This window comes from Bufo bufo, chromosome 11 (genome assembly GCF_905171765.1).
Source record: "Bufo bufo chromosome 11, aBufBuf1.1, whole genome shotgun sequence".
Classification (NCBI taxonomy): domain Eukaryota; kingdom Metazoa; phylum Chordata; class Amphibia; order Anura; family Bufonidae; genus Bufo; species Bufo bufo.
The window spans coordinates 20298488-20326014 of NC_053399.1; the positions used below are offsets into that span (position 1 = coordinate 20298488).

The window sequence follows — 27527 nt, forward strand, 5'->3', positions numbered from 1 at the left end:
CTTCCCTTCCATCTAATAGTTATTCCTCATCCTGTGGATCAGAGATAACTTCAAACAGCAGGAATACCCCTTTAGGGCTTATGTACACGAATGTGTATTTTTTGTCCGTCTCCGTTCCGTTTTTCTGCGTATGCAGAACCATTCACTTCACTATCCGTATGTCCGCAAGTTCGTCCCGCAAAAAATAGAACATGTCCTACTCTTGTCCATTTTGTGGACAAGACAGGCATACGGTCGAGTGCATGGATCCGCAAAATATAAAAAAAATAAAAAACACAGACGTCAAATGGATGTCATCCGTTTTTTTCCCCTCCAGATTTGTGTTTTGCGGGTCGAAAACTACATATGGTCGAGTGCGTAAACCCTTAGGTTCTCTGGAATTTAGATATAGATGACCTATTCTCAGGATAGGTTCTGAATATCCGATGGACGGGGACGAGACGGGATGGGGGTGTGTGTCTGACAGCTGTTTGAAGAGGCATGTGACGTCACATTCATTGGTCATGTGGCCTAGACGTAACCCAGTCCCATTCAAGTGAATGGGGCTGAGCTGCAATATCAAGCACAGCCACTATTTCAGGGATGGCGCTGTGCTTGGTGAGCTCCCTGCAGGGCCATGGCCTCCTAAAACAGGTCATCAGGGGGGGGGTTTAGAGCCCCGCCCATCTGATATTGATGACCTCATCAGCATCAGACTCTCGGGAAAACCCTTTTAAGCTGCAATACCAGACATAACCCACGAGCGGGGCGGCGCTGTTTCTGGATGAATGTGCCCCAATCCAATTATTGCACCATGTTGTTAATTTAATTTTTTTAATTCCCCCCCCCATTGGCTCCATGATCGTAATGGGGACAAAGGTATCGCTCCGACTGCTCCTCGGTCACGTTTACCTCATTTACTTTCCGTGTATGGCCGCACACTATCTTCATTAACGAGCCATCTCCGGCAAGAGCAGGCGCTCAAATAAGGGGGTCCCCTCCCTGGTTATGGTGCTGTAACCCCATCTACACTCCGCTTGCAGGTTTGTTTGTTTTTTGTGTGTTGTTTTAAAGAGCACTCTACACAAAATAAAGATCTAATTTTATCTTTTCACTAATATGTGATGGTAAATTTTGGAGAAAAACCTGGTAGGGGTTGTTGAGCGTGGACTACGTATTATTAGGGTCCATTCACACCTCCGTGTGTGTTTTGCGGATCCGCAAAAAACGGAACATCGCCGGCGCTTAATAGAAAATGCCTAATCTTGTCTGCAGTTGCGGACAAGTATAGGACATGTTCTATTTTTTTCAGGAACGGAATTGCAGACCCGGAAGTGCGGATCCGGGCTGCACATCGTGCGGCCCCATAGAAATGAAAGCATCCGCAATATGCGGAACACAATTTGCGGATGTGTGAATGGACCCTTATATAGAAGGGGTCAGCAACCTCTGGCACTCTCCTGCTGTTGTAAAACTACAGCCCCCAGCATGCTCCATTCACTTCTAGGGGAGTTCTGAGAACAGCCAAGCAAGTGTGGATGCTGGGAGTCGTAGTTTCACCACACCTGGAGTGCCGAAGGTTGCCGATCCCTGTTCTATAGAGATGTATAAATGGTTATTAGGGAATTGCCTACCTCCGGCTGTTCTGAAACTACAACTCCTAGAATCCTCCTTTCACTTTTATAGGAGTAAGGGCTCATGCACGCGACCATACGTATTTTGCGGTCCCCAAAAAATACGGATGACATCCGTGTGCATTCCGTATTTTGCGGAACGGAACAGCTGGCCCTTTATAGAACTGTACTATCCTTGTCCGTAATGCGGACCATATTATGTTCTACTTTTTTGCTGAACAGACATACGGAATGCGCATTGAGTAACTTCCGTTTTTTTGGCGGAGTCATTGAAGTGAATGGTTCCGTATAAGGTCGCAAAAAAAAAAAAAAGGAACATACACGGAAAGAAAATATGTTCGTGTGCATGAGCCCTTACAAAAACAGCAGAGTAAGTATGCTGGGAGTTGTAGTTTCACAGTAACCGCAGCGCCGAAGGTTGCAGACCCCCTGGTCTAAGGTCTCATTCATATGACCGTATGTATTTTACGGCCCGTAAACTGCGGATCTGCGAACTACAGATACCGGCCGTGTGCATCCCGCGCTTTGCTCAGTTCCCATTATGGGAATGTCTATTCGTAAAACAGACAAAAATAGGACATGTTTGATATTATAAGGAACAGCCTCACGGATGCGGACGACATTTTTTGCGGCCCCATAGAAATAAATGGGTCTGCGTCCGGACCAAAAAAACGGTCATGTTAATGAGGCCTCAGTGTTTGGTCAGTGGTTCTGAACCCAAACCAGGTGCAGGTCTAAAACACGGAATAGGTCCAAATCTTTCCATTAGGCCTCATGCACTCGGCCGTTCCGTGCTTTGGGAACCGAAATTTCCGTGCGGCTGCCGCAGACATATCCAGATTCCGTGATCTGTCCTGTTCTATTTTTTTTTTGCGGTACGGAAGCACGCCATAGTACTTCCGTGGGGTTCCGTGCCTCCATTCCGCACCGCACCTTCCGGATTGAGGACCCACATCTGTGATGCGGTGAGCACACGGCCGGTGCCCACATATTGCTGACACGCTGTCTGTGGACCGCAATACGGGCACGGCTGTGTGCATGAGCCCTAATACTGTACCTTATCTTTGTGTAGGCTCCACTCCTGGTTTTGGCTAAGGGTAGGTTCACATGAAGAATTTAGAGCGTGGGTTTCAGTTGCGGATTCAGTGCCGAAAACTGGGCGAATCTGCGCTAAAACCTCCTCCCTTTGTTCTCAATCAGAGTCTGTGCCGCGGTTCATATAGCAGCGGGTTTTGCAAAGCCGCAGTGGGAGCCTGTTTGTGGTTTAGCGCCAGTCATTGGAGCAAAACGTATTGATTTTTAAGGCTACGTTCACACTGACGTTTTGGCTTTCCGTTTGTGAGATCCGTTCAGGGCTCTCACCAGCGCTCTAAAACAGATCAGTTTTGCCCTAATGCGTTCTGAATGGAAAAGGATCCGCTCAGAAGGCATCAGTTTGCCTCCGTTCCGCTCTGGAGGCTCCCTGCAGCGTTTTGCTGTCCGCTTGATGAAACTGAGCCAAACGGATCCGTCCTGACACACAATGTAAGTCAATGGGGACGGATCCGTTTTCACTGACACAATCTGGCACAATAGAAAACGGATCCGTCCTCCATTGACTTTCAATGTAGTTCATGACGGATCCGTCTTGTTACAGATAATACAACCGGATCCGTTCATGACAGGTGCATGCGGTTGTATTATTGTAACGGATCCGGTTTTGCAGATCCATGACGGATCCGCCCAAAATGTGAGTGTGAAAGTAGCTTTAAGCGGAAAACCACTTTATAACTTGAAACCAAACTTGACTTCGGTTCCGACTTACTTTGGCTCATCGGAGCCCATACATTCTAATACTGTACGGAGACGGATCTCCGTACAGTATTATTACGAAGTTTTGAACGAAGGGAATTCGGTTGTAACATCCAAAGCTCTCTTCTCTCATCTCTAGTCCTCAACGTAAGGCTTGGAGACAGACAGACAGACAGACTGCTGGGGGCGTCTGCAGCTGAAAAAAATCTGACCCCACATAGGCGGGTGACAATGGAGCTGACGCCAAAGGACAGTATCCTATTGTGTGATCCTGTCTGCTGAACAGCTGTATCTAACCTTATCCTGTGTGATACTGTCTGGTGAGCCAATGTATCTAATCCTATTGTGTGATACCGTCTTCTGAGATGCGGTATCTAATCCTATCATGTGTGATACTGTCTGCTAAGCTGTGTATGCAAGCCTGTCACCTGTGATATTGACTGCTGTATCTAAGCCAATCACCCGTGATACTGTCTGCTGTATCTAATCCTGTTACTTGTGATATATTCTGCTGTATCTAAGCCTGTCACCTGTGATATTGACTGCTGTATCTAAGCCTGTCACCTGTGATACTGCCTGCTGTATCTAAGCCTGTAATCTGTGATACTACCTGCTGTATTTAAGCCTGTCATCTGTGATACTGTCTGCTGTATCTGAGCCTGTCATCTGTGATGCTACCTGCTGTATCTAAGCCTGTCACCTGTGATGTTGCCTGCTGTATCTGAGCCTGTCACCTGTGATGCTGCCTGCTGTATCTGAGCCTGTCATCTGTGATGCCTGCTGTATCTGAGCCTGTCATCTGTGATGTTGCCTGCTGTATCTAAGCCTGTCACCTGTGATGCTGCCTGCTGTATCTGAGCCTGTCACCTGTGATACTACCTGCTGTATCTAAGCCTGTCATCTGTGATACTGTCTGCTGTATCTGAGCCTGTCATCTGTGATGCTGCCTGCTGTATCTAAGCCTGTCACCTGTGATGTTGCCTGCTGTATCTAAGCCTGTCACCTGTGATGCTGCCTGCTGTATCTGAGCCTGTCACCTGTGATGCTGCCTGCTGTATCTGAGCCTGTCACCTGGGATACTGCCTGCTGTATCTAAGCCTGTCACCTGGGATACTGCCTGCTGTATCTGAGCCTGTCACCTGTGATACTGCCTGCTGTATCTGAGCCTGTCACCTGTGAAATCGTCTGCTGTATCTAAGCCTGTCACCTCGGATGCTGCCTGCTGTATCTAAGCCTGTCACCTGTGATACTGCCTGCTGTATCTAAGCCTGTCACCTGTGATACTGCCTGCTGTATCTGAGCCTGTCACCTGTGAAATCGTCTGCTGTATCTAAGCCTGTCACCTGGGATGCTGCCTGCTGTATCTAAGCCTGTCACCTGTGATATTGTCTGCTGTATCTAAGCCTGTCACCTGTGATACTGCTTGCTGTATCTGAGCCTGTCACCTGTGATACTACCTGCTGTATCTAAGCCTGTCACCTGTGATACTGACTGCTGTATCTGAGCCTGTCACCTGTGATACTGCCTGCTGTGTCTAAGCCTGTCACCTGGGATACTGCCTGCTGTATCTGAGCCTGTCACCTGTGATACTGACTGCTGTATCTGAGCCTGTCACCTGTGAAAGACAATGATACTGCCTGCTGTATCTAAGCCTGTCACCTGTGATACTGCCTGCTGTATCTGAGCCTGTCACCTGTGATACTGCCTGCTGTATCTAAGCCTGTCGCTGTGATACTGCCTGCTGTATCTGAGCCTGTCACCTGTGATTATCGTCTGCTGTATCTAAGCCTGTCACCTATGATACTGCCTGCTGTATCCAAGCCTGTCACCTGTGATACTGCCTGCTGTATCTGAGCCTGTCACCTGTGATATCGTCTGCTGTATCTAAGCCTGTCACCTGTGATATCGTCTGCTGTATCTAAGCCTGTCACCTGTGATACTGCCTGCTGTATCTAAGCCTGTCACCTGTGATACTGCCTGCTGTATTATCTGAGCCTGTCACCTGTGATGCTGCCTGCTGTATCTGAGCCTGTCACCTGGGATACTGCCTGCTGTATCTAAGCCTGTGATACTGCCTGCTGTATCTGAGCCTGTCACCTATGATGCTGCCTGCTGTATCTAAGACTGTCACCTGTGATACTGCCTGCTGTATCTAAGCCTGTCATTTGTGATACTGCCTGCTGTATCTGAGCCTGTAACATGTGATACTGCCTGCTGTATCTGAGCCTGTCACCTGTGATACTGCCTGCTGTATCTAAGCCTGTCACCTGGGATACTGCCTGCTGTATCTGAGCCTGTCACCTGGGATATCGTCTGCTGTATCTGAGCCTGTCACCTGTGATATAGTCTGCTGTATCTGAGCCTGTCACCTGTGATACTGCCTGCTGTATCTGAGCCTGTCACCTGTGATACTGCCTGCTGTATCTGAGCCTGTCACCTATGATGCTGCCTGCTGTATCTGAGCCTGTCACCTGTGATACTGCCTGCTGTATCTAAGCCTGTCACCTGTGATACTGCCTGCTGTATCTGAGCCTGTCACCTGTGATACTGCCTGCTGTATCTAAGCCTATCACCTGGGATACTGCCTGCTGTATCTGAGCCTGTCACCTGTGATGCTGCCTGCTGTATCTGAGCCTGTCACCTGTAATACTGCCTGCTGTATCTAAGCCTGACACCTGTGATACTGCCTGCTGTATCTAAGCCTGTCATCTGTGATGCTGCCTGCTGTATTATCTGAGCCTGTCACCTGTGATGCTGCCTGCTGTATCTGAGCCTGTCACCTGGGATACTGCCTGCTGTATCTAAGCCTGTGATACTGCCTGCTGTATCTGAGCCTGTCACCTATGATGCTGCCTGCTGTATCTAAGACTGTCACCTGTGATACTGCCTGCTGTATCTAAGCCTGTCATTTGTGATACTGCCTGCTGTATCTGAGCCTGTAACATGTGATACTGCCTGCTGTATCTGAGCCTGTCACCTGTGATACTGCCTGCTGTATCTAAGCCTGTCACCTGGGATACTGCCTGCTGTATCTGAGCCTGTCACCTGGGATATCGTCTGCTGTATCTGAGCCTGTCACCTGTGATATAGTCTGCTGTATCTGAGCCTGTCACCTGTGATACTGCCTGCTGTATCTGAGCCTGTCACCTGTGATACTGCCTGCTGTATCTGAGCCTGTCACCTATGATGCTGCCTGCTGTATCTGAGCCTGTCACCTGTGATACTGCCTGCTGTATCTAAGCCTGTCACCTGTGATACTGCCTGCTGTATCTGAGCCTGTCACCTGTGATACTGCCTGCTGTATCTAAGCCTATCACCTGGGATACTGCCTGCTGTATCTGAGCCTGTCACCTGTGATGCTGCCTGCTGTATCTGAGCCTGTCACCTGTAATACTGCCTGCTGTATCTAAGCCTGACACCTGTGATACTGCCTGCTGTATCTAAGCCTGTCACCTGGGATATCGTCTGCTGTATCTAAGCCTGTCACCTGTGATGCTGCCTGCTGTATCTGAGCCTGTCATCTGTGATACTGCCTGCTGTATCTAAGCCTGTCACCTGTGATGCTGCCTGCTGTATCTGAGCCTGTCACCTGTGATACTGCCTGCTGTCACCTGTGATACTGCCTGCTGTATCTGAGCCTGTCACCTGTGATACTGCCTGCTGTATCTGAGCCTGTCACCTGTGATACTGCCTGCTGTATCTGAGCCTGTCACCTGTGATACTGCCTGCTGTATCTGAGCCTGTCACCTGTGATACTGCCTGCTGTATCTAAGCCTGTCACCTGTGATGCTGCCTGCTGTATCTGAGCCTGTCACCTGTGATACTGCCTGCTGTATCTGAGCCTGTCCCCTGTGATACTGCCTGCTGTATCTGAGCCTGTCACCTGTGATACTGCCTGCTGTATCTGAGCCTGTCACCTGTGATACTGCCTGCTGTATCTAAGCCTGTCACCTGGGATACTGCCTGCTGTATCTGAGCCTGTCACCTGTGATACTGCCTGCTGTATCTAAGCCTGACACCTGTGATGCTGCCTGCTGTATCTGAGCCTGTCACCTGTGATACTGCCTGCTGTATCTGAGCCTGTCACCTGTGATACTGCCTGCTGTATCTAAGCCTGACACCTGTGATGCTGCCTGCTGTATCTGAGCCTGTCACCTGTGATACTGCCTGCTGTCACCTGTGATACTGCCTGCTGTATCTAAGCTTGTCACCTGTGATACTGCCTGCTGTATCTGAGCTTGTCACCTGGGATACTGCCTGCTGTATCTAAGCCTGTCACCTGGGATACTGCCTGCTGTATCTAAGCCTGTCACCTGGGATACTGCCTGCTGCCCCGCGGACTTTGCTCTCGGCCCCGCCCCCTTCTTTGGAGGACCTCCAGGTGTCCCAGCATGCAGCGCTTTATGGACACGTCGCTCCGGTACAACCAGAGAGTTCTGACTGTCATGGCTGCCGTTGAGTTGGCGGAGACCGGGCCGGTGTTGTAGAGCAGGAGCGGGATATGAAGCTGTCACCGGTCACAGGAAGAACCGAGCTCTGAGGCCTCATTGTATTTCTGAGTGCCCTGCCCCTCTGCCTGTCTGGTCGGCTCTGCCCCGGAGTAAGGTTCCGGTTCGGTCGGGGATTCTCCAGGGTCTCTCTGCCTTCCTGCAGCCATGGCTTCCTGGTTCGGGGGTCTTGGGTCCGGCCTGGGCCAGGTTGGGGGCAGCCTGTCCTCCCTGACAGGACAGATCTCCAGCTTCACCAAAGACATGTTACTGGAGGGGGCCGAGGAGCTGCCAGGTGAGAGCTGGACTCCAGTCCGGGGAGCTCCCCCATTACTACAGTGGTCCCCTGTGTCCTGTAGTGGGGACCCCCAGACCGCTGTCACCGCTGTGAGCCGCAAGAAATGACAGTTATAGAAATAGTCGTTTTACAAGAATCAGATTTTACTGAGGAAATGATGAGTACAACTTTGGAGGATGCAAAGATTTTTCCTTATCCTGTACTGTTCCTGGGTTACATCCTGTATTATACTCCAGAGCTGCACTCACTATTCTGCTGGTGCAGTCACTGTGTACATACATTACTTATCCTGTACTGATCCTGAGTTACAGCCTGTATTATACTCCAGAGCTGCGATCACTATTCTGCTGGTGCAGTCACTGTGTACATACATTACTGATCCTGAGTTACATCCTGTATCATACTCCAGAGCTGCACTCACTATTCTGCTGGTGCAGTCACTGTGTACATACATTACTTATCCTGTACTGATCCTGAGTTACATCCTGTATCATACTCCAGAGCTGCACTCACTATTCTGCTGGTGCAGTCACTGTGTACATACATTACTTATCCTGTACTGATCCTGAGTCACATCCTGTATTATACTCCAGAGCTGCACTCACTATTCTGCTGGTGCAGTCACTGTGTACATACATTACTTTTCCTGTACTGATCCTGAGTTACATCCTGTATTATACTCCAGAGCTGCACTCACTATTCTGCTGGTGCAGTCACTGTGTACATACATTACTTATCCTGTACTGATCCTGAGTTACCTCCTGTATTATACTCCAGAGCTGCACTCACTATTCTACTAGTGCAGTCACTGTGTACATACATTACTTATCCTGTACTGACCCTGAGTTACATCCTGTATTATCCTCCAGAGCTACACTCACTATTCTGCTGGTGCAGTCACTGTGTACATACATTACTTATCCTGTACTGATCCTGAGTTACATCCTGTATTATACTCCAGAGCTGCACTCACTATTCTGTTCGTGCAGTCACTGTGTACATACATTACTTATCCTGTACTGATCCTGAGTTACATCCTGTATTATACTCCAGAGCTGCACTCACTATTCTGCTGGTGCAGTCACTGTGTACATACATTACTTATCCTGTACTGATCCTGAGTTACATCCTGTATTATAATCCAGAGCTGCACTCACTATTCTTCTGTTTGTTACTGGAAACATGCTAGATCAACATCACGTTGACCAACGTTTAACGTATACGTTGGGGGGGGGGGGGAAAAGGATGCATAAGCATAGTACACTACGAGAGTCCAGCAAAAAAATAAAAAATATACCGTATATATTTTAAACAATAGAATCCTATGGTGACAGATGCCGCTGTGTGGAGTCTGTCAGAGGCATCTGTTAAACATACTGTATATGTTTTCTGCATGCTTTAAATGTAAGGCTATTTTCACACTAGCGGCAGCATGGATCCGGCAGGCTCTTCTGGCGGGTAAACAGCCTGCCGGATCCGTGCTGCCGCTAGTGCACGCCAAAGGTCCGCTCCGGCCTCATTGACTATAATAGGGGCGGGCCAGAGTTCTGGCGGCAGCACGGCAAATGTGCCGAGAGGCGGCCAGAATAAAAGTACGACATGTCATAGTTTTATTCCGGCCGCCTCTCAGCATGTTTGCCGTGTTACCGCCAGTCAATGGGTACGGCAGGCTATTCACCTGCCTGAGAAGGCTGCCGCTAGTGTGAAAGTACCATAAGACAAAAACCTGATGTGCCCCCAGCCTTAGCTGAGCTATAATGTAGGGGCTGTTAGTTTTTCCTACGTCAGATGACTGCAGGGTCTGGTGTTAATGCTCTTCCCCATGGGCTCTCTGCGTCCCCCTGTATCGGGTACATGGCTCCTTTCGTTAGGGTCCACCTTTTAGGATTTCCTTCATTCTCAGGTTTTGTAGTTTGTCTTGGGTTTGTTGTTCGCCCACAAGAAGCTCCTGAGAAGTGGAGCAGACAGGAAGTAAATGCCGCCTGAGGGCTGACATTATGACAGTTCCAGCGTGTCACCACTTCAGAGCAGTATTCACCATGATGCAATCTCTGTCCAGTCCTAGACTCCAGACTGATTTACGCCAATTGTCAAAACTAGATACAAACGGAACAAACTCTAAGCTGTGATTTGTGTCACGGACGTTCCTGTGACAGGTGACAGGAGATCAGTGAGACTGGCAACACGTGGTTTCATCTGACTGGTTCCCTGTGGATCAATTCGTGTCTGTGTTGTTTCTGGTAATGGCCACATCCCTTGCCTCAGGTGTTGCTTATGTGGTCATGTAACCTTCCCTATTTAGGCCCCTTTCACACGGGTGCAATGCGTGAAGTGAACGCATTGCACCCGCACTGAATCCAGACCCATTCACTTCTATGGGGCTGTGCACATGAGCGGTGATTTTTCACGCATCACTTGTGCGTTGCGTGAAAATCGCAGCAAGCTCTATTTTGTGCCTTTTTAACGCAACGCAGGCCCCATAGAAGTGAATGGGGCTGTGTGAAAATCGCTAGCATCCACAAGCAAGTGCGGATGCGGTGCGATTTTGACGAACGGTTGCTAGGAGACGATCGGGATGGAGACCCGATCATTATTATTTTCCCTTATAACATGGTTATAAGGGAAAATAATAGCATTCTGAATACAGAATGCAGAGTACAATAGGGCTGGAGGGGTTAAAATTTTTTTAAAAAAAAATGTAACTCGCCTTAATCCACTTGATCGCGCAGCCGGCATCGCTTCTGTCTTCATCTTTGAGGAATAGGACCTTTGATGACGTCACTACGCACACCACATGGTCCGTCACATGATCCATCACCATGGTAAAAGATCATGTGATGGACCATGTGATGAGCGGAGTGACGTCATCAAAGGTCCTATTCCTCAAAGAAGAAGACAGAAGAGATGCCGGCTGCGCGATCAAGTGGATTCAGGGGAGTTCAATTTTTTTTATTTTTTTTAACCCCTCCAGCCCTATTGTACTATGCATTCTGTATTCAGAATGCTATTATTTTCCCTTATAACCATGTTATAAGGGGAAATAATACAATCTACACAACACCTAACCCAAACCTGAACTTCTGTGAAGAAGTCCGGGTTCGGGTACCACATTCAGTTTTTTTTTCACGCGTGTGCAAAATGCATTGCATCCGCGCGATAAAAACTGAACAACGGAACGCAATTGCAGTCAAAACTGACTGCAATTGGGTACCTACTCGCGCGGGTTTGCCGCAACGCATCCGGACCTTATCCGGACATGCTCGCGTGAAAGAGGCCTTATTGTGGCTTCTCCCACCATGCTGTGCGGTTTATAGCTTCAGTTTTGTTGTGGATTTCTGGTGTTTGGATCTCGGCGGAGTTCCTGTGCCTCCATAGCCATTTGAAGTTAAGTGTCTCCTTCCCCTGTTGTTTATTGTTGGGGTTTTCTTGTGTTGCTCTTTTCCCTGCCATTTGTGTTTAGGCCTGAGGGAGACTCCTGTTCGGCCTACCGTTTGGAGGAACAGGTTATCTCTTGTCCTAACTTTAATACCAGGGTCCTACAGGGTGAGTTAGGACTTTAGGTTCCTGTGTATGAACGCGCCTACCTCTGGGGTCAGTTCATACTTGCAGTCAGTCAGGACTTTGATTAGGGTTTCTCTAAGAGGTGAACTGCTCCTTTCCCTCCTACGTTCGGTGTGGGTTTCCCTCCCACACCAAAGTGTGACAATTTGATCAGAATGGGTTGCCGGCTTCTGGATTTAAACAAGAATGTTTCCTTTCACTGACTGCAAACTGAGGTCTAGTGCATATTTTTAGGACTTGTCTTTATACATTTCCTTTAACTTTATATAAGACTGAACCGGCCCTTTAAGAGTGACTTCTGCCTGCTTTACCTCGCTCCCCGGCACCTGCGTCGTTTCTGACGGCCGCTGATGCATCTCTGTCGCTCGGGTGAAAGCATCTGGCGTTTGGCGAGGGGGGGGGGGTTTGGGGGGTGTTTAGTCAATAGCAGGCGGTGACGGGAACGAGCCTTTCTAGCATCGCGGGTGACGCTAGGCAGGCTCCTTCCCGTCGCGGCCTGCTATTGGCTCCCAATGCACCCCCGACACTGGATGTTCTCCATGCGATGTGGGTGACGGGGATCAAGGTAAGTTCAACCTCTGTGAGAGGCCCGGGCATATGGGGGGGATGTTATAGAACTTTTAAGTTTTACCCTATCCTCCGATCACGATAACGGGGGCCTCGTACCAGAGTGGCCGGTTGGGCATGCACGTGGCCGCTCTATTCAGTTGGGCATGCACGTGGCCGCTCTATTCAGTTGGGCATGCACGTGGCCGCTCCTATAGAAATGAATAGACTGGCCACTTGCATGACCGGCCGCTCAGTTTGTTTTAGGGGGCCCCTGGAGGTACAGGGACCCCATTCTCGTGATAACACTGGGACCTCCAGCAATCTAATACTTATCCCCTATCCTGTTGGGGATAACTCAATCTGCCTCTTTAAGCTTTCGTGCTGTCATTAGTGCGGTGTGTTACAGTGCGCTCATTGTAACACCACCTGGCTCCCGGCCCGCGAGACCGTAGAAATGTAATTAACCTGTTTCCCCTTCTTACGACGCTTCTGTCATGGAAAGTTCCACAACCGTCAAAATATACATTGTGTCATTTCCTTAAAGAAACATTCCGGTTATACTTTTTGATGGTGGAAAACCTGTCCAGTACTTTGCTGTCTTCGCACACCTGAAGGTTTGTTGCAGTGTATCTGTGTGGCAAAATCTTCGGCGAGGAGGCAACAGCAGCACAAATATCTCTCCTGCCCTGTAGCCTCGGGCTTTGGGTCTGTTAATTTAGCACAGAAGTAAGAATTTAAAGGGTTACTAACTTTTCAAAAAACTTTTGCAATATCACAGAGACACATTAAATGTATAGATTGCTGGGGTCTGAGCGGTGAGACCCCCACCGATCGAGAAGTGTGCACCTGGCGTGCTCTCTCTGCTGAGGACGGAATCGAGACGGGCCCATAGACTTCTATGGAGTCTGTCTCGTGTAAGGAAGAGAGAGAGAGCACCATGTGTGTGTGCTTGTCTTTCCTCGTTCTAGGGATGGTGGGGGGTCTCAGCGCTCAGCACTGTGACATATCAGAAGATTTTTCTTTTTAAAGTTGGAGACCCTTTAAAGGGGTTGTCCCACTATAAGAAGTTGTCTCCTATCCACAGGATAAGTATCTGAGGGCTAGAGGTCTGACTGCTGGGACCCCCACCGATCACAAGAACGAGGTGCAGGAGTCCCCAGAGTGAATGGAGCGGCAGTCATGTGATGTGCGCTGCCGCCCCAAATGGGACTTCCGAAAAGAAGTATAGTGTGGATAGAGGGCAAGTTCACAGATTCCCACCGGTGATGAGGGTTTGGTTATGGATTTCACCCTCTGTGCCGAATATCTTCAAGCATAAATTAGCAACCTGCAGATTTATAATCTAAATCACCCGTCAAGTTATGTGCAAATTTGGTGCAGACGTACTCCGCAGCGTTTCATCTACTGTGCTGCACACAGTTCTGCTGCAGGAAATCCACAGCATTTATGCTGTATGTGGCCATTCCCTAAAAACTAAACTGTTGGGTAAGTGTCTGTTCATGAGCTTACTCACTGTTCCTGTTCACAGGCAGTAGAATAATGAGTGCAGCTCTGAAGTATAAGTCAGAATCAATACAGGATAAGTAATGTATGTACACAGTGACTCCACCAGCAGAATAGTGAGTGCAGCTCTGGAGTATAATACAGGATGTACCTCAGGATCAGTACAGGATAAGTAATGTATGTACATAGTGAGTGCAGCTCTGGAGTATAATACAGGATGTAATGAAGGATCAGTACAGGATAAGTAATGTATGTACACAGTGACTGCACCAGCAGAATAGTGAGTGCAGCTCTGGAGTATAATACAGGATGTAACTCAGGATCAGTACAGGATAAGTAATGTATGTACACAGTGACTGCACCAGCAGAATAGTGAGTGCAGCTCTGGAGTATAATACAGGATGTAACTCAGTATCAGTACAGGATAAGTAATGTATGTACACAGTGACTGCACCAGCAGAATAGTGAGTGCAGCTCTGGAGTATAATACAGGATGTAACTCAGTATCAGTACAGATCACATCACAGTGGAATTTATAGGGTTACGAAAAGTATCAATATAGACATCACAGAGAAAAATGACTTTTCATATAAAACATAACTTTTACTGTTGTTGGTTAAAATAATACCCCTTCTTAGTATATATATTAGGCTACGTCAAGGCCTTACTTGGACGTATCAAGATAATGAAGTCCGATGTATAGAAAAATTTGCGCCAACTTACAGTTAGATGACTTTTGGACCTGGCCAAACGGTAGAAAGAGAGGTGGTGGATAAGGGGAAGGGAACAATATCCCTAATACAACCCTCAATGTACCCCTGCCTACAGGCGGAGCACCCGCCCCGAAAGGGGCGACCCCACCTCTCGGGGGCTAAACCCTCACTGTCGCCTATTGATACCCTGCCTAAACGGATCGATGATGTTCGTCCCTTTTTTGGCAATATGTCCCGACGCGTTTCCCCAGACGTAATCAAGGCTGGTTCATCAGGGGACTCAGGATAGTTGGTAAGTTCTTGCAGGTTTCAATAGATAGATGCCCAACTGATGATAGTGGGCAAAGCTCTGATAATTGCATAGCAGACCTCCTGGTATAGTAAGGTGCAGTATCAGTACAGGATAAGTAATGTATGTACACAGTAACTCCACCAGCAGAATAGCGAGTGCAGCTCTGGAGTATAATACAGGATGTAATGTATGTACAGTCGTGGCCAAAAGTTGACAATTTGCATATACTCCAGAATGTTATGAAGAGTGATCGGATGAATTGCATAGTCCTTCTTTGCCATGAAAATTAACTTAATCCCCAAAAAAAACTTTCCACTGCATTTCATTGCTTTCATTAAAGGACCTGCTGAGATCATTGCAGTAATCGTCTTGTTAACTCAGGTGAGAATGTTGACGAGCACAAGGCTGGAGATCATTATGTCAGGCTGATTGGGTTAAAATGGCAGACTTGACATGTTAAAAGGAGGGTGATGCTTGAAATCATTGTTCTTCTATTGTTAACCATGGTGACCTGCAAAGAAACGCGTGCAGCCATCATTGCGTTGCATAAAAATGGCTTCACAGGCAAGGATATTGTGGGTACTAAGATTGCACCTCAATCAACAATTTATAGCATCATCAAGAACTTCAAGGAAAGAGGTTCAATTCTTGTTAAGAAAGCTTCAGGGCGTCCAAGAAAGTCCAGCAAGCGCCAGGATCGTCTCCTAAAGAGGATTCAGCTGCGGGATCGGAGTGCCACCAGTGCAGAGCTTGCTCAGGAATGGCAGCAGGCCGGTGTGAGCGCATCTGCACGCACAGTGAGGCGAAGACTTGTGGAAGATGGCCTGGTGTCAAGAAGGGCAGCAAAGAAGCCACTTCTCTCCAAAAAAAACATCGGGGACAGATTGATCTTCTGCAGAAAGTATGGTGAATGGACTGCTGAGGACTGGGGCAAAGTCATATTCTCCGATGAAGCCTCTTTCCGATTGTTTGGGGCATCTGGAAAAAGGCTTGTCCGGAGAAGAAAAGGTGAGCGCTACCATCAGTCCTGTGTCATGCCAACAGTAAAGCATCCTGAGACCATTCATGTGTGGGGTTGCTTCTCATCCAAGGGAGTGGGCTCACTCACAATTTTGCCCAAAAACACAGCCATGAATAAAGAATGGCACCAAAACACCCTCCAACAGCAACTTCTTCCAACAATCCAACAACAGTTTGGTGAAGAACAATGCATTTTCCAGCACGATGGAGCACCGCGCCATAAGGCAAAAGTGATCACTAAGTGGCTCGGGGACCAAGACGTTGACATTTTGGGTCCATGGCCTGGAAACTCCCCAGATCTTAATCCCATTGAGAACTTGTGGTCAATCCTCAAGAGGCGGGTGGACAAACAAAAACCCACTAATTCTGACAAACTCCAAGAAGTGATGATGAAAGAATGGGTTGCTATCAGTCAGGAATTGGCCCAGAAGTTGATTGAGAGCATGCCCAGTCGGATTGCAGAGGTCCTGAAAAAGAAGGGCCAACACTGCAAATACTGACTCTTTGCAGAAATGTCATGTAATTGTCGATAAAAGCCTTTGAAACGTACGAAGTGCGTGTAATTATATTTCACTACATCACAGAAACAACTGAAACAAAGATCTAAAAGCAGTTTAGCAGCAAACTTTGTAAAAACTAATATTTGTGTCATTCTCAAAACTTTTGGCCACGACTGTACACAGTGACTGCACCAGCAGAATAGTGAGTGCAGCTCTGGAGTATAATACAGGATGTAACTGACTATCAGTACAGGATAAGTAATGTATGTACACAGTGACTGCACCAGCAGAATAGTGAGTGCAGCTCTGGAGTATAATACAGGATGTAATGTATGTACATAGTGGCTCCGCTGTTTGTGAAGATGCTTTCTGTATGCTACCTGTAATATAGTAATGATGGGTGGAGATTTACTTTATTATAGGTTGTGCGATTCATGGCAGTAATTTTTGTCCTCTGATCATCTTTGTACTTTGTTACAGAAGGAAGTCCAGAGCTGCACGGCTCCCGGGAAATAGAGAGCGTCCAGGCTCTGCAGAAGTCAGAGGTAAGTGCAGTCGCCGGCTCATCAATCTCTCAAGTTTCTGGTCTTGATAAAGCTGCTTATAACCTCTGCTTTTTACTGGTTTGCAGAATGAGAGGCTGAAGAAGGTGTGTTCAGAGCTGGAAGACAAACTGGAGGCGGCTGAACTACAAGTGAAGCAACAATCTGTGGACTACAGGAACCGGCTGCAGCAGAAAGAGGTGCAGGACATTTAGTTAAGGTCTCGTGTACAGCCGACACCACATTACACCAGAGAACTACATCATAAACTCTTCTTCTAAGCATTGGGGGAGGCTGGTTTCCAATTTTTTTATTTTTTTATTTTTTTATTTTTTCACGGACATTCAGTTACCTTTGATCTGTGGATTGTGCCAACTTGGGATCATATCTGCTTTTTGTATTGTGGATGCAGCGGTCGTCATCATAAACTTGAGGGGCAAGGTCATTAACTTTGTGGTCTAACATAGTGGGGTTTAACAATATTCGTTAGCTGTTAACATTAATATGTCATCTGTGTGTGTATATATATATATATATATATATACACACAAACCTGAGAGCTTTGCTACACAAATGATACACACACACACAGCTCTGCTGCATACACCCCAAGCAAACACAGCTGCACCGATAACATGTACACATACAGCTCTGCTGCATTTACAGCTTTCTCTCACACACACACATTATCTTTAATGAAAACTCACATTTCTTTGCACAACAAGCACTGCACTCTCTTCCCGATTTGGCCTCTCCCTCTCGTGATATCATCAAATGTCCTTTAGTTGCAGTTTAGTATGAGCCTTTTCTCCATTACAGCAGTGTGGAGACCTTCAAGGAGGAGAGGGCAGAGTTTATAACAGTCTCCTCCATGTGGTGGACAATTGTTCCTGCCTAAACTGATCACAGCAATCAGTGTCGGGCAGCAGATAGACAGAGGTGTGCAGAGGCGACCGCAGCAATCAGTGTCGGGCAGCAGCGAGAGAGGTGTGCAGATGCATTGACCCAGCAGAGCGCTGTATGAGCGCTGTGCTGCATCATCAAGGAAGCAGTCAGGGAGGTCTAGCGGTGCTGGATCACCCTAACTGCGCACTATAAGATGCAGGGTTTTTAAAAGTGCGTCTTATAGTCCAAAACATGCCGTTAAGGTATCTGATGGGCATTGAGCAGTAATGGATTGTGTTACTTGCATCTAGGTGGAAGTCAGCCATCTCAAGGCCAAGCTGAACTCCCTCCAGGATGAGCTGCAGAAATCTCAGGTCTCCGCACAAATGTCCAGTGTCTCTCTTCAAGCAGCCGACTCTTCCGCCTTCATGTCCAGCATCCAGCCGCCGCTTTCCAGCTTCCAGGGGGATGATATGGACTTTGGGGATGTTATCTGGTCTCAGCAAGAAATCAACACGTTGTCCAGTGAGGTGTCCAGGCTGAAAGCAGAGGTGTCTCACTGGAAGCACATAGCACAGGTGATCGCGCAGGGTTAGTAGAGGGGGTAGCCCACTACTCGGGCAGCTATAAAGAGCAACTCTCACTCTGGAGGGCCCCATACATCTATGCTTTATGTTGACATCCCATTAAGCTATGCAATAGTTTCCCCCCCTGTGGTCGCGCCGCAGAGAAATTGAACACACAGGTTTCCCCATTCTGTTAGTAGTCATATACAGGTCTTCTGCTGTAATTTTACACGATGATGATGATTTATTTTCTATATTATTTTTTTTTTTTTTTTCAGTCTTCAAAAATTCAAGGGGCCCAGAGCGCTGACACCGGCGAGATCTGCATGCTGCAAAATATCATTAAGGTAACGTCCTAACCTATCACAGCTTTATGATCTGCTAAGGGAAGCTCTGCTTTGACCATCTGTGGAATAAGAATTTGTAAGGTCAGACAGACCCAGCCTTGTAGCACATGTTATTTGGAACTGACCCCTCGATTAGACATTGATCTACTTCCTCCCCCCCCGCCATTGATTGCAGGAGCTGAAGCAGAAGTTGAGTCAAGAAATAGATGATCATCAGCACGAGTTCTCTGTACTGCAAGACGCTCATCGTCAGAAACTGGCAGAGATCACAAGGCGGCACCGAGAGGAGTTGGGAGAATATGAGGAGAGGATCGAAGAGCTTGAAGAACAGCTCGGCACAGGTTAGCGGCCTCCTACTCTAAAAGGCAAACTAGCGCCCGAAAAGTGTATGAAGTGTTCTAGGGACCTGAGCCTGCTCCATGCACCATGGGTGCTAGTTGTGCAATACAGCTGACACCCTCCTGCATAGACTTAGATCTTCACCATATAACCTCTTAGATACCAGGGACAATAGCAACTGAGTGGTTAGACAGAGGGTGCCCCCCCCCCCCCTCCTTCTCGCAGTCTTGCGCCCTGCAATGCAGCTGCAGGGTGTTGAGCAGCTGTCATGGTGGACAGGGACAAAATCACAATCAGCAGCAATATAAAAGTGTTACAGTGTGTTGCATAAGCAGTTAAGCATTGAAGTCCACAAACATTTAAAGGGGTTTTACCAAGACTTTTTAAATGATGACCGACTGTATCTTCTGGATAGGTCATTAATATCTGATCAGTGGGGATCCAACACCCAGCAATCTCAAGTTCATAGGTCACATAACCTAGGCGCAGCTCCTTCTCATTCAAGTGAATGGGGCTGAGCTGCGATACCAAGCACAGCCACTATACAATGCACGGCACTGTGCGTGATGAGATGAGAGAAGGCCGTGATGCTGATCGACTGGGTTCCCGGGTTTCAGACGCCCACTGATCTGATATAAAAAAAAAGAAGAAAAAAAAATGATATATTTTATATAGCAATAAAAAAGTCATAGCTCGTATCAAGGTTTCAGGAAATATAAAACATAAAAAAAAAACTGTGGTAGTTTTTTGTTTTTTTTGGACCTCACTTCTAAATAAAATCGACTATTAATATTTTGGGATTCAACAACATTTTTATCAGTAGCTACACCTTACAAAAAATAAGTCCTCTGACAGGCTTGTTACAGTTTCTCAGTACATTGCATAGGGCCTTGAATGGTGGAAATAAAATATGCAGAAAGCAGGGCTTAATAAATGAAACAACGCTGTCAAAATTTGCCTGATTCGTTAAAAGGAATTTTCCAGTCATCATTATCAGATCGGTGGGAGTCCGACACCCAGCGCCCCCACGATCAGCTGTTTATGGCAGCTGCCGGCATCAGAAACAAAGCAGTGGACGGAGCTGGAAGCAGAAGGCTTCGTCCACTGTGAAGCGGCTGTACAGTCATGTTACATCTGAGCTCCCATTCAGCTGAATGGTTTTGAACCTCCACAGATCTGAGATAGAAGACCTATCCTGAGCATAGGCAATCAGTATCTACAGACTATAGAATATCCCTTTAAGGAGTTAAAGGTATTGATTAGGGATGAGCGAGTCGATTTTGGAGGCTTAATCTGAAGTCGATTCGCATAAAACTTTGTTTTAATACTGTCCTGGGCGGGCGCTCCGTGCAGTATTAGAATGTATTGGCTCCGGAAATTAATTTCTACTGTAAAAAACCTTTGCGTTGAACTCTGGTTCAGTTCCAAGTGGTTCCGAAGTCGATTCACTCATTACTAGTGTTGATCTTCAGAGACTTACCCCTGGGCCAATCTGCTTGGGTCCTGCTGATTTTGTGGCTTGCAGTCTGCGGCAAAAGTTGCAGAACGCAGCAGCCTTTCAGATGAATGGCCATCCACGTAACACAAGGTTGGTTTCGATTGGTCAGAATGCACAGAGCAGCGTCCACTCTAGTCCCACTCAGCAGCATGCGGACAGGGGTCATCTTCATCAGACAACCCCTTTAAGGCCTCTTTCACACGGACGATACAGATGAGGTCCGGCTGCGTTCAGTGAAACTCGCACCATTTTGCAAGCAAGCTCAGTCCGTTTTGTCTGCGATTGCGTTCAGTTCAGTTTTTTTTTTTTCTCCGCTCGGGTCCAATGCGTTTTTATGCGTTTTTCACACGCTTGATAAAAAAATCTGAAGGTTTACAAACATCTCTTAGCACCCATCAGTGAAAAATGCATCGCATCCGGAATTGCTTGCGGATGCAATGCATTATTTACGCAGCCCTATTCACTTCTATGGGGCCAGGGCTGCGTCAAAAACGCAGAATATAGAACAGGCTGCGATTTTCACGCAACGCAGAAGTGATGTGTGAAAAAAAAAAAAACGCTTATGTACACAGACCCATTTGAAATGAACGGGTCAGGGTTCAGTGCGGGTGCTATGCGTTCACGTCACGCATTGCTCCCGCGCGGAAAACTCGCTCGTGTGAAAGGGGCCTAAGGGTGCCTTTACACACTATGGATTTTGTTGCAGAAAATTCTGCGACTGAAAATCAGTTCCATTCACCGATTAAGGGAGGTTTTGCTTTTCGTAAATAGAGATTTATATCTCTCTCTGTATTCCGTCACTTCTATTCTATTCCTAGAGTGTTGCCCTTGTTTCCTATATAACCCCATTACTTTGTGTATTATATACAGACCCCTCCAGTCCTTCATATACCCCAAGAGTAACACACAACCCTCGCAGATACTTATATATAAAAATAGTTTACTGATAACATAGAGATGACAAAGCAATGGACATTATACATAAAGATACAGACAGTACATGGAGGACACCACCACACACAGCCCCCTCCATTCTTGCCCTCCCTGGATGCTAAGCAAATGTGGCTGATAATGTGTATGTATATCCAGAGTCCACCAATAATACAGTCTACTGGATCTACTCTTCTAACCAACTCACATCCAGTACCTGACCATTAGTACATGTAGTGACTCGTGCATATATAATCTACTGGTAATACAATCGCAGACTACAAATATCTATGTGCACACATATAAAGTCTACTGGGATATTCTACTTACACACATAACCAGACATATAACTGCTTGCTCCTGAAGTGCTGTGGGTCCAAGGGGCTGGCAGGAAGAGAGCGAGAGACTCCCAAGTTTCATGTCACCTTTACGTTCCTGTGTTCCAGCCACCACCATGGACTCCACCCTGTGACCACCCAAATATCTTCCCAATCTGATGGCCAAGAGAATGTTGTCCAGCTGCTTTTACAATGTGCCCTTCCTGCCTTTGATATGCTAACAAGGGACACTGACCATATGGCTACTGGCCATACTGCTATCACAAAATGGGTGAATACCACTGGATATCAATATACACTAGATATCATTTATTAGGCATATTTGTGTGGTCATCAGGCTGAGGTTCTGGCTGAGAGCCGTATTTTCCTGTAACAGGGGCTTGCAAAAATCCATGTGCTTTCAGCCCCATTTAAATAAAAGGAACTGACTTGTGTGAAGGCACCCTAATACAGAACTATCATCTGAATTAATTCCTTTACAGTGGTACTAACCCAATAATAAGTGTGTGGGGATGCTGGGTATTCAGATTCACCTTTAGAAACAGAGTAAGGCTACTTTCACACTGGCGTTTTGGCTTTCCGTTTGTGAGATCCGTTCAGGGCTCTGACAAGCGCTCCAAAACGGATCAGTTTTGCCCTAATGCATTCTGAATGGAAAAGGATCCGCTCAGAATGCATCAGTTTGCCTCCGTTCTGTCTCCATTCCGCTCTGGAGGCGGACACCTAAATGCTCCCTGCAGTGTTTTGCTGTCCGCTTGACGAAACTGAGCCAAGCGGATCCGTCCTGGCACACAATGTAAGTCAATGGGGACGGATCCGTTTTCTCTGGCACAATAGAAAACGTATCCGTCCTCCATTGACTTTCAATGGTGTTCAAGACTGATCCGTCATGGCTATAGAAGACATAATACAACCGACTGTTCATGACGGATGCATGCGGTTGTATTATTGTAACGGAAGCGTTTTTGCAGATCTATGACGGATCCGCCAAAAAAACGCTAGTTTAAAAGTAGCCTAACTTCCATTTTACAACTCTGACTCTTTAAAGGGGTTGTTTCACTTCAGACAATGGCATTTATCATCTAGAGAAAGTTACTACAAGGCACTTACTAATGTATTGTGATTGTCCATATTGCCTCTTTTGCTGGCTGGATTCATTTTTCCATCATATTATACACTGTTTGTTTCCAGGGGTTACAGCAAATGCTACAGAGCAGATACAAGGGGGCCAGTGGCCATGGTCCTGGCCATCAGAGGCAGCACTTTTTTTTTTCCTGTAGTGTGCCAGCACGACCACTGCTGCTGGATTGCAGGGTGGTCGTAACCTCTGAAAACGAGCAGTGTATAATGTGATCGAAAAAGGAATCAAGCCGCAAAGAAGGCAAGACACCAATAGACAGTGCAGCTAAGCTGGAGTCACTAATTGTTTCCAGGGGATACGACCACTCTGCAATCCAGCAGCGGTGGTCGTACTTGCAGACTTCAGGAAAAAGTGCAGACCTCTGGTGAACAGGACCGTAGCCACTGGCTCCTATCCCGGCCTCCTTGCATCTGTGCTGCAGTGGTGGATGTAACCCCGGGAAACGAGCAGTGTATAATGTGATGGAAAAATGAATCCAGCCAGCAAAGGAAGCAATATGGACAATCACAATACATTAGTAAGTGCCTGCTATTAACTTTCTCTACATGATAAATGCCATTTGCAGAAGTGAGGCAACCCCTTTACCATGGGTGCAAGAATGCAGCAGTATAAACAAGTTCACTGCCTTTTTATCTGTGGTTCCCCCATATCCGGAAAGATTTGGACCCCTTTTTATACTATTTTTGACTTTAGGAGCAGCAGAAGGCAGTTCTGAAAACGCCAGAGTACTTGAACTGCAGAAGACCATTCTCTCCCTGGAAGATGAAAAAACTGAATGTACCCAGAAAATTCAGATGCTGGAGCAGAACGTGAGCGAGCTGGGTTCTCTGGTGTCCTCCGTGGAGGAGGAGAAGAGTGTCCTGCGTATGGAGAAGGAGATGGCAGTAACTGAGAGGAACGTGTTATCGCTGGACTATGAGAAGCTGGTGTCTCAGTTCACAGAGTTGCAGAAATCTGGGGAGTCGGGGGGTACAGGAGACGTTGGCAACCTGAAGCACGAGGTTCTGCGCCTACAGGAAGCCCTCTTTGGTAAGGGCTTATGGGATATAACCAAAACACCAGGTTTCTGTTAGGGCCCGTGTTGCTGACCACAAATTGCGGTCCGCAATTCATAGGCACCAACCATAGGGTCTCCATATGCGGGCCCGGCACCCATTCACTTGGATGGGGTCCACGATCCGCACTGCAAAAAAGTAGTACATGCACTACTTTTTTGCGGTGTGGAGTCACGGACAGAAAACCGATCTGTGCCTCTGTTCCGCAACGTATCTCCCTGGTTATGGACCCATTTAAGTGTTTGTGAGCCAAAATACGGGCACGGCCGGCCGTGTGTATGAGCCCTTACCATAAGGAGATTTTGCAGGACAGAAGTGCTGCTGATATGCTGAGGGCTTACACTTCACAGTTTAATTTTTTTTATTTCAGATGCTGAAAAGGAAATGAGCAGAAAGTCTCAGTCTGAACAGGTAAGCACAGATGCAGCCTGTATAATTTATTGTGGATGTTGTTAGACTACTGAAAATTTGGTTTCGTTTTGCAGGCGGATGGTGATTCCACACCAGAGGGTAAAGATACAATAGAACTGGAGAACAAAACACTCTTCTTGGAGGAGGAGGTAAAACGCCTGGAGAAAGAAAAGGTGAGCCTATATACCTCTCTATATATGCCTGTGCCATGATGTTAAAGGGGTTGTCCGGGTTCAGAGCAGCCCCCCTGGCTTGAGCATCGGAGCAGTTCATGCTCAGATGCTCTCCTTTGCCCTGCGCTGAATCGCATTTTTAGGAGTTCCGGTGACGTACCGAGGCTCTCCATGGGGCTGCCAGGAAGCCCGGTGACGTCACCGGCACTGATGGGCGGGCTTTAGCGCTGCCCTAGCCAGTAAAACGGCTAGGGCAGCGCTAAAGCCCGCCCTTCAGAGCCGGTGATGTCACCGAACACACTGCCGGGTGGAAGTTTCCGCCCGGCAGTGTGTTATGATAAACAAAAGAGCCCTTGCCCTGCGCAATTTTGTGCAGGGCAAGGGAGCGCATCGGAGCATGAGATGCTCCGATGCTAGCCTCAGGGATGCTGCAGGGGTGAAAATAACGGTATGTCCGGGTTCAGCTCTGAACCCGGACAACCCTTTAAATAGCATAAAGTAGATACATTGAAGGTTAAAACAGTATTGTAATTTTTAAGAATGCATTCTCATCAGGGATGCAACCTATCCATTCACTAGAGATTAGCGGTGACATCACTGAGAGTACAGCCCATCTATTCCCTAGAGATCAGCGGTGACATCACTGAGAATTCAGCTTATCCATTCACTAGAAAGCGGCGGTGACATCACTGAGAATGCAGCCTATCCATTCACTAGAGAGCAGCAGTGACATCACTGAGAATGCAGCCTATCCATTCACTAGAGAGCAGCAGTGACATCACTGAGAATGCAGCCTATCCATTCACTAGAGATCAGCGGTGACATCACTGAGAATGCAGCCTATCCATTCACTACTAGAGAGCAGCGGTGACATCACTGAGAATTCAGCTTATCCATTCACTAGAGATCAGCGGTGACATCACTGAGAATGCAGCCTATCCATTCACTAGAGAGCAGCAGTGACATCACTGAGAATGCAGCCTGTCCATTCACTAGAGATCAGCAGTGACATCACTGAGAATGCAGCCTATCCATTCACTAGAAAGCAGCGGTGACATCACTGAGAATGCAGCCTATCCATTCACTAGAGAGCAGCAGTGACATCACTGAGAATGCAGCCTATCCATTCACTAGAGATCAGCGGTGACATCACTGAGAATGCAGCCTATCCATTCACTAGAGAGCAGCAGTGACATCACTGAGAATGCAGCCTATCCATTCACTAGAGAGCAGCAGTGACATCACTGAGAATGCAGCCTATCCATTCACTAGAGAGCAGCAGTGACATCACTGAGAATTCAGCCTATCCATTCACTAGAGATCAGCGGTGACATCACTGAGAATGCAGCCTATCCATTCACTAGAGATCAGCGGTGACATCACTGAGAATGCAGCCTATCCATTCACTAGAGAGCAGCGGTGACATCACTGAGAATGCAGCCTATCCATTCACTAGAGAGCAGCGGTGACATCACTGAGAATGCAGCCTATCCATTCACTAGAGATGAGCGGTGACATCACTGAGAATTCAGCTTATCCTTTCACTAGAGATGAGCGGTGACATCACTGAGAATGCAGCCTATCCTTTCACTAGAGATGAGCGGTGACATCACTGAGAATGCAGCCTATCCATTCACTAGCGAGCAGCGGTGACATCACTGAGAATGCAGGCTATCCATTCACTAGAGATCAGCGGTGACATCACTGAGAATGCAGCCTATCCATTCACTACTAGAGAGCAGCGGTGACATTACTGAGAATGCAGCCTATCCCTTCACTAGAGATCAGCGGTGACATCACTGAGAATGCAGCCTATCCCTTCACTAGAGATCAGCGGTGACATCACTGAGACCTTGCCTGCAGCCTTGTTATACCTGCTGTTTCATTCGTAACTAAGGATTTACTGTAGCTTACTGACGTTACGTTCTTACCACCAAATAATGTACTAGAACGGTATATGTAGCTGTGGTTTCAGTGCAATGGGGTGTTCTTCCAAAGTATAATCACATATTAGATGGAAGGGAGACTTCCGCTTCTGCAATTCCTTTAATACCAGTTTTCTTTCTCTTAGGATGTACTAAAAGCAGAACTGGACTTTGTGTTGTCCTCATCTGCCAAACAATCCGACCTCGATCAGCTGAGAAGACAGCTGGAAGAAAAAGAGAAGATGCTGCAGGAAAGTATTGCCAAAAAGGAGACGCTTACAGCAGAAATTGAAGAACTGGATACACAGAATCAGGAAACCATGCAGGTAGCCCTGGCCGGGGGGCACACCATGTCACAACTTGATTGTTTTCTTCACACTGGAACACTTTTGGTGGACCTGCGTCACCCGATCTGTTAAATTTGTTGCAGAAATCTGTGACTGCCCCATTTGTCTAAATCCATGTAGTGAAATCCACACAGAAGCGACAGAAATGCCCATCTGTGCGTGTATGGGACAGATTGTCACCCACAAATTTACCTCTTTTCATTGACATGGTGACAGAGGAATCCATGGATGTGTTTCGGCTATGATGACGGGACCACCATATAATTTTATAAATTGTTGGAGGTCCAAGTTCATGGAACTCAACCACTGTGATTGAGTGATGTTCTGCTTTTAACCCTTAGGCTACCAGCGCCGTACATGTACGTGTAAACATGACGCCCGCTCGCACGTGCAGCGGGTGTCATGGCCGGCAGATCTCTGCTGTTTCATGCAGCAGAGACCTGCGGCTAATTACCGTGACCAGCAATAATGCCGATCACGGTAATTAAATGCTTTAGATGCCATGATTGAGTGCGATCACGGCACCTAAATGCACAAAAACGAGCTTCCGGGCTTCCTACCTATGCCCCGTGTGTCCAATCCGGGCATAGGTAGTTGCGCTGAATACTGGTAGCCTTACTGAGTAAGCTAACAGTATTAAAACTGAAATTCTTATTTTGGCCACCAGATGGCAGGCCAGGATAAGAAATTAGCAAAAGTAAGC

At 47.2% G+C, this 27527-nt stretch overlaps 1 protein-coding gene across 1 annotated transcript in view; it reads left to right on the forward strand.

Annotated features, from left to right (window-relative positions):
* Window positions 1-7825: 7825 nt before the first annotated feature.
* TRIP11 (thyroid hormone receptor interactor 11) overlaps window positions 7826-27527 on the forward strand; it is a 64547-nt gene continuing 44845 nt past the window's right edge. The window contains exons 1-10 of the mRNA XM_040412093.1: window positions 7826-8186; window positions 16808-16872; window positions 16959-17069; window positions 18066-18332; window positions 18599-18667; window positions 18843-19008; window positions 23607-23942; window positions 24339-24379; window positions 24454-24552; window positions 26624-26803. Of these exons, the coding sequence (XP_040268027.1) occupies window positions 8060-8186; window positions 16808-16872; window positions 16959-17069; window positions 18066-18332; window positions 18599-18667; window positions 18843-19008; window positions 23607-23942; window positions 24339-24379; window positions 24454-24552; window positions 26624-26803 (1461 nt within the window). The 5' untranslated portion in view covers window positions 7826-8059. The remainder of the gene's footprint in view (window positions 8187-16807; window positions 16873-16958; window positions 17070-18065; window positions 18333-18598; window positions 18668-18842; window positions 19009-23606; window positions 23943-24338; window positions 24380-24453; window positions 24553-26623; window positions 26804-27527) is intronic.